At 38.8% G+C, this 8,309-nt stretch overlaps 1 protein-coding gene across 4 annotated transcripts in view; it reads left to right on the top strand.

Moving 5' to 3' along the window:
* The window catches only part of FILIP1 (filamin A interacting protein 1), a 171,724-nt gene that overhangs the window by 143,992 nt on the left and 19,423 nt on the right, over positions 1–8,309 (top strand). For all 4 annotated transcript variants that reach the window (XM_081828557.1, XM_031024241.2, XM_081828558.1 and 1 more), the window contains exon 5: positions 4,817–7,622. In XM_081828557.1, coding sequence (XP_081684683.1) covers positions 4,817–7,622 — 2,806 coding nt within the window. The remainder of the gene's footprint in view (positions 1–4,816; positions 7,623–8,309) is intronic.

Raw genomic sequence — 8,309 nt, 5'->3', positions numbered from 1 at the left:
TACAAATTTTAGGATTATTTGTTCCATTTCTTTGAAAAAAGGTGATGGTATTTTGATGGGGATTGCATTAAATGTGTAGATTGCTCTAGGTAGCATAGACATTTTCACAATATTTGTTTTTCCAATCCATGAGCATGGAACGTTTTTCCATTTCTTTGTGTCTTCCTCAGTTTCTTTCATGAGTATTCTATAGTTTTCTGAGTACAGATCCTTTGCCTCTTTGGTTAGATTTATTCCTAGGTATCTTATGGTTTTGGGTGCAGTTGTAAATGGGATCAACTCCTTAATTTCTCTTTCTTCTGTCTTGGTGTATAGAAATGCAACTGATTTCTGTGCATTGATTTTATATCCTGCCACTTTACTGAATTCCTTTATGTGTTCTAGAAGTTTTGGGGTGGAGTTTTTTGGGTTTTCCACATCAAGTATCATATCATCTGCAAAAACTGAGAGTTTCACTTCTTCTTTGCTGATTCAGATGCCTTTTATTTCTTTTTGTTGTCTGATTGCTGAGGCTAGGACTTCTAGTACTATGTTAAATATCAGTGGTGATAGTGGACATCCCTGCCGTTTCACCTCTATTCTTAGAGCAACAAGAAGGCATGGAGAGCCAGGGTTCCATTACAACCTGTGATTATATTCGAATTTGGGTGAGAGTAAGTAATAATAATTGTTATAATTTAAAAATAGCTAAAACTACACTCAGTATGGGCCAGCCACTGTTGTAAGTGCTTTCCATATATTAACTAATATGCATCTCACACAAACCCTATCAATTAGTACTATTTTGATGCCCAATTTATAAGTGTGGAAAGTGAGATATACCAATATCTCATATTATGTAACTTGTCCAAGTTCACACAGCTCACAGGTGGCAGAGCTTGTGAGGAGATCCATTAGGAGGCTGTTGCAGAATTATCAGCAAAAGATGCTCAGGGCTTTGATGGAAGTAAATGACAGTGGGGAGTCATTAGGGTAATGGCATTAAGATATATATGAGCTGTAAAATTTATAGGATTTACATCAAAAGTACTACATTTCTAATTGTTTGGTATCCTTAAAAATTACTCATTATGGAAAGAACACTTAACATGAGATCTGCCCTCTTAACAAATATTTAAGTGTACAATACGGTATTGTTAACTATGGCCAGACAGTTTTCAACTTGACTATCTTGCTGTTACTCAGTTTTCTACTAAGACTCTTTCTCACCAGTTTTTCCTATTCCTGTTAAAAGTATTATCTGTAATTATGCAGACCGAAAGCCTCAAAGTAATTTTTTTCTATTTCTCTCTCCCTTTTTCCTAGTGAGTGAATAGTCACAAAGCCCATGCCAGTTACCTTTGGCAAAGTCTTCACAATTCATCTCATTCTTCCCATCCCCAGTGTCCTCCCTGTAGAAATTTAAGTGTTGGGACGCCTGGGTGGCTCAGTTGGTTGGGCGACTGCCTTCGGCTCAGGTCACGATCCTGGAGTCCCGGGATCGAGCCCCGCATCGGGCTCCCTGCTCAGCAGGGAGTCTGCTTCTCCCTCTGACCCTCCTCCCTCTCATGCTCTCTGTCTCTCATTCTCTCTCTCTCAAATAAATAAATAAAATCTTTAAAAAAAAAAGAAAAGAAATTTAAGTGCAAGTCTGCTCGCACAGAAGGCTATCAGCAGGCTGTCCTGACTGAGTCACACAGTTTTACCTTGGTTCTGCATCTAACCCTCAGCTAAACCAATGCTGTAACTGAATTTTGGGAGAATGCAGAGAATGGGCTGTGTATTGCTGTTAGATCCACTTTAACTAAGAGATGGGAACAATTTAAGAAGTGATGGAAGAGGGAAGGAGAGCTTAAGGGGCAAAGGAGAGAGAGAGAGAGGAATAATCACAGCTAGGAGGACCTGAAAAATGTGGTTTATTGGAAGCCAAATTCCTGCTCTGGTCACAGGATTTCCTATTCATGAGAAAGCCTTCTATTTTTCTCTGGCTGAAACATTAGTACCCCAGGTTTTACCACCAAAGACAAGTTATGGACATGAAAATATTTACAGATTCAACACAAAAAGCACTGGGCAGACTTTTCAGATGCATACTCTCGAGTTCTTACATTTATTTTTGTGTTTTATGACATCCACGTATTGAGTCTATATGTCAGTCACTTTACTTCTACTATCTCGAAGTTGAGAACAATCCTGTGAGGTAGGTATTAACATCCCTCACTTTATTAGTAAAAAACTTGAGGGTCAGAGAGTTTTGGCAATTGGCCAGAGGTTACAGGTGGAAAATGAGACACAGAATTCAGGTGCAGCTATGTCTGCCCATGTTTTAGTCACTCCAGCCCACTGTCTGTGATAGCATTGAGGCATAGGGTATTTAAAGAAATATCTTTAGAAATTTTAACATTTTAAACCTGGAGTTGAAAGCACTGATTTTTCAATGAATTCATCTCAAGATAGTCTAGTTAAGGTTAAGGAATTTAAAAATATCCCCTAAAGTCTCTCCTAGTCTACGGTTCTGTGACATTATTTCATTTGTTTTGACTTAAGTAAAAAGAAAAGATGATCAATAAAATGCCCTTTCCACACGTAAGAACCACACTTAATGAAACGATTACAGTGTTGTTCATGTGAATCCATAGGCTTTGAAAACAATCTTTTTCTTCTATTGGAGGAATAAAGTCATAATGGGTTTTAGAAATTATGTATTTACTTAATAGATGCTTAGACACAAGGGGATGTTTGTAAAATTAAATTTCAGAAAAAAGTCTTAATGACATCACAAGAACATTTCTATAGTAATGTTAATCAAATACTATAGTATAGTAATCAAATAGCTTTGATGTATGGCTAGTCATTTCTTGCACAATGCAATGTGAGACTATTAGTTTCTATTTACTTGGCTATCAGCTAATCTAGTCATAAATATGAAATAAATCATTCAGAATAACTAAGGTAAATAAGGCAAAATATATTGAAAGAATAAAATATACTTAAAATAAATACATGTTTATAACTTGCTTCTCTGATAAACATACTAATACTAAAATGCATTCTTAGACTACATAAAGTGAATATGATTATTTCAACTCTGTTTTAATGGGTAACTGAAAATAATTATTAAAAATTGGTGCAAATTATGGAGGGGAGTGGGAGATACAGGCTTCCGGTTATGGAATGAATAAGTCACAAGAATGAAAGGTACAACATAGGGAATGTAGTCAATCGGGTTGTAATAGTGTTGTATGGTGACCAATGGTAGCTGCACTTGTGATGAGCACTGCATAATATATAGAGTTGTTGAATTACTATGTTGTACACCTAAAACTAATGTAACTTTGTGTGTCAACTCTCCTTCAATAAAAGAAATTGGTGCAAGCTAACTGACCAAGGATGGTGAATAGTTATTCTGGCGTATTTATATTCCTACTTTTTAATGCTATACATAAACACCATAGAGAAAATGTATTTCGTACATGTGAAAAATAAGGTTGCCTTATTTTTGTATTGATAGTAATTCAGATTTCCTCCCTACCTAGTTCGCTATTTAAAACATCATTTAGGGGGGCACCTGGGTGGCTCAGATGGTTAAGTGTCTGCCTTTGGCTCAGGTCATGATCCCAGGGTCCTGGAATCGAGTCCCTCATCGGGCTCCCTGCTCAGCGGGGAGCCTGCTTCTCCCTCTGCCTCTCTCTCTCTCTGTCTCTTATGAATAAATAAATAAAATCTTTAAAAAAAAATCATTTAGGGGCATCTGCATGGCTCAGTCAGTTAAGCGTCACCTTCAGCTCAGGTCATGATCCCAGGATCCTGGGATCGAGTCCCACATCGGGCTCCCTGCTCAGTGGAGAGCCTGCTTCTCCCTCTCCCTCTGCTACTCCCCCTGCTTGTGTGCTCTCTCTGTCAAATAAATAAATAAAATCTTTAAAAAATAAAAAATCATTTAAATCAGAAAACTGCAACAAAATTCTGTGCTGGTTCTTCATTAGCTGAAGTTAGTTTATGTAGATCAACTTTCTATCAGGAAGCTTGTCTTGCTTTGCCCCTAGAAGGTGATCGTTGCCTACAAAATTTAAAAAATCCAAGGTTCTTTTTTTCTGCACCTGCCCTTTCATTTAAAATAAAATGATCTTTTGAAGTCATAAGATGCAGAGCTGAGGAGCAAGGATTCCAGAGCCCCACTGCCTGAGTTTGAATGCGAACCTGCCACTTCCTGATGATGGGCTCCGTGCAAGTATCGTGTCTCACGTTCCTTATCGGGATGACAGTAGCAGTACGTGTCTCATAGGACTGCTATGAAGAGAAAATAAACACATAACACACATAATGCCTGGAATACAGAAAACACTATTTAAATAGTCATTGTTACTGCACAACCTGTTACTCAATGGTTGTTATTGAAGTATAACATATCTGCAGAAAGGCATTCATATCACAAGTGTTTAGCTTACTGAAATGTAATAGGCTGACCAATCTTGTGTAAACAGCACATAAATCATGAAAGAGAAACTAGTACCTGAAAAGTATGGAAACTAGTCCTCTTCATGCCCACTTCTGGTCACTACCCACTATATAAGGGTAACTTAGGGTTAGTCAGGGTATCCAGGGTATCCTGACTTCTGATTAGTTTCATTAATGACTACCTGTTAAGCCTTGATATTGCAGCAGTTAATAGGTATTTATTATGTTAGCATTTCATTTTTTTATTTAATATCCAAGACAAACCTACTTGCTGATGAACCTTTTAATATGTATAACAATAAATATACATAAATGTAATATATGATATATATATAAGATAATAATAACATATAATATTTTAATATATTTTGCTTCCTAGGTTGAAAAAGCTCCTTGAACAAGAAAAGGCTTACCAAGCCCGAAAAGAAAAGGAAAATGCTAAGCGGCTCAATAAACTAAGAGATGAGCTTGTGAAACTGAAGTCCTTTGCACTCATGCTGGTGGATGAAAGGCAAATGCATATTGAGCAACTTGGCCTCCAGAGCCAGAAAGTACAGGATCTTACTCAGAAACTGAGGGAAGAAGAAGAAAAGCTCAAAGCCATCACTTCCAAATCCAAAGAAGACAGACAGAAACTGCTCAAGTTAGAAGTGGATTTTGAACACAAGGCTTCGAGGTTTTCCCAAGAGCATGAAGAGATGAACGCGAAGTTGGCCAATCAAGAGTCTCACAACAGGCAACTTAGGCTCAAGCTGGTTGGCTTAACTCAGAGAATTGAGGAGCTGGAAGAGACCAACAAAAACCTCCAAAAGGCAGAGGAAGAACTTCAGGAATTAAGAGAGAAAATTGCCAAAGGGGAATGTGGCAACTCCAGCCTGATGGCAGAAGTGGAAAATCTCCGTAAGCGTGTGCTTGAAATGGAGGGTAAAGATGAGGAGATCACTAAAACTGAATCCCAGTGCAGGGAATTGCGGAAGAAGCTGCAAGAGGAGGAACACCATAGCCGCGAGCTCAAACTTGAAGTGGAGAAGTTACAGAAGAGAATGTCTGAACTGGAGAAACTGGAAGAAGCATTTAGCAAGAGTAAATCTGAGTGTGGCCAGCTCCATTTAAATCTGGAGAAAGAGAAGAACTTAACCAAAGATCTGTTGAATGAACTGGAGGTGGTCAAGAGTAGAGTTAAAGAACTGGAATGTTCTGAAAGTCGATTGGAAAAGGCTGAATTAAGTCTAAAAGATGATCTTACAAAGTTGAAGTCATTTACTGTGATGCTGGTTGATGAAAGGAAAAATATGATGGAAAAAATAAAGCAAGAGGAGAGAAAAGTGGATGGACTCAATAAAAATTTTAAGGTGGAACAAGGAAAGGTTATGGATGTAACTGAAAAACTAATTGAAGAAAGCAAGAAGCTTTTAAAACTGAAATCTGAAATGGAGGAAAAAGTGTATAATTTGACAAAAGAAAGAGATGAGTTAATAGGTAAACTGAAAAGTGAAGAAGAAAAATCCTCTGAATTAAGCTGCAGTGTTGACTTATTAAAGAAGAGACTTGATGGGATAGAGGAAGTGGAAAGAGAAATAACAAGAGGAAGGTCTCGGAAGGGTTCTGAACTCACCTGCCCAGAAGATAACAAGATTAAGGAACTAACACTGGAAATTGAGAGACTGAAGAAACGCCTTCAACAGCTGGAGGTGGTTGAGGGGGATTTGATGAAGACAGAGGATGAGTATGATCAGCTGGAGCAGAAATTTAGAACTGAGCAGGACAAGGCCAATTTCCTCTCTCAACAACTGGAGGAGATAAAGCACCAAATTGCCAAGAATAAGGCAATCGAGAAAGGCGAGGCCGTGAGTCAGGAAGCAGAGCTGAGACACAGGTTTCGGTTAGAAGAGGCCAAAAGTCGAGACCTAAAAGCTGAAGTCCAAGCTCTTAAAGAGAAGATCCACGAATTAATGAACAAAGAAGATCAGCTTTCTCAACTCCAAGTGGATTATTCTGTCCTTCAACAAAGGTTTATGGAAGAAGAAAATAAGAACAAAAACATGGGGCAGGAGGTCCTCAATCTGACCAAAGAGTTGGAGCTTTCTAAGCGGTATAGCCGAGCTCTTAGGCCCAGTGTGAATGGAAGAAGAATGGTGGATATTCCGGTGACGTCGACTGGAGTGCAGACGGATGCTGTCAGCAGTGAGGCAGCAGAAGAAGAAACACCAGCAGTATTTATACGGAAATCCTTTCAAGAAGAAAATCATATCATGAGTAACCTTCGACAGGTGGGATTGAAGAAACCTATAGAACGATCCTCGGTACTAGACAGGTATCCTCCAGCAGCCAACGAGCTCACTATGAGAAAGTCTTGGATTCCATGGATGAGAAAAAGGGAAAATGGGCCCCCAATCACTCATGAGAAAGGGCCTCGAACAGATGCCAGTCCAGGGCACCCAGGAGAGCTGGTCCTTTCGCCAAAACAAGGCCAGCCCCTGCATATTCGAGTGACCCCAGACCATGAGAATAGTACTGCAACTTTGGAAATAACCAGCCCGACGTCTGAAGAATTTTTTTCTAGTACCACCGTCATTCCTACCTTAGGGAATCAGAAACCAAGGATAACCATTATTCCATCACCAAATGTTATGTCTCAAAAGCCAAAAAGCGGAGATGCTACTCTTGGCACAGAACGAGCCATGTCCCCAGTCACGATTACTACATTTTCTAGAGAGAAGACCCCAGAAGGTGGAAGAGGTATGTTTGCAGACAGGCCCACATCCCCCATTCAGATAATGACAGTGTCTACATCGGCAGCACCAGCTGAGATGGGAGTCTCTCCGGAATCCCAGGAAATGCCCATGGGAAGGACTGTCTTCAAAGTCACCCCAGAAAAACAGACTGTTCCAACTCCTCTACGGAAATATAATTCCAATGCCAATATCATAACCACAGAAGACAATAAAATTCACATTCATTTAGGTTCTCAGTTTAAACGATCCCCTGGGACTTCAGCTGAAGGATCGAGTCCAGTTATTACTGTCCGACCTGTCAATGTGACAGCTGAAAAGGAAGTTTCCACTGGTACGGTCCTTCGCTCTCCGAGGAACCATCTCTCGTCAAGACCTGGCGCTAGCAAGGTGACAAGCACTATCACCATAACACCAGTCACAACTTCATCTACTCGAGGAACCCAGTCAGTGGTGAGTAGAAGACACTCCCAAGTGTAGGCCGAGGGAGGGCGAAGTGAGTCATGAGAATCACCCAGGGCCCAAAATGAAAGAAAAGCACATGCCTCTTGCTCTACCTGAGTCCACTAGCAGATGTTTCCTAGCGGACAAGCTACACCAAGAAATGAAAATAAAAACGGCCTAATATTTTAATAAATTGAACTAACTGAGGGGGAAATTTTCTTTTTTTTCATATAAATTATGAAGGCCCCCCAAATTCTGGCAATGATGGCCTCTTCATAATATCACCATATGGTAATAATCAGGTTTAAAGTTTAATTTTTATATTTAAAATACTTTTAAAAATGAAGACTGAGAGAAATGGTCAATATGCAGGAAGAATGAAAACTGCTTCCTGGCTTACATTTCTATACCCTAAAATATTCAATATGTGGTTGTGTATGGCCATAGTCATATTTTTACCAAAATATTTTATTCCAAAAATAAGATTAAAAGATTTAAATATTAAAACCTATTTTTAAAAGTAAAAAACAAATGAGTCTGTATGTCTAAACACTACATTTTATTAATAATATCTTGCAGAGAGCAAGTGCCGGATAAATATTTATTTAATAACCAACTAGAAGGCTAAATGAATGATTACAAAAAAGTGTGTCCGAAGTATAAAAACCAGAGCTTAAGAATAAATTCTATTTTTTA

Source organism: Leptonychotes weddellii, chromosome 8 (assembly GCF_054177405.1).
Source record: "Leptonychotes weddellii isolate Sample4059 chromosome 8, ASM5417740v2, whole genome shotgun sequence".
NCBI classification, from domain to species: Eukaryota; Metazoa; Chordata; class Mammalia; order Carnivora; family Phocidae; genus Leptonychotes; species Leptonychotes weddellii.
Note: the sequence above shows the minus strand (reverse complement) of the source record. Positions and strands in the feature narration are given on the sequence as shown.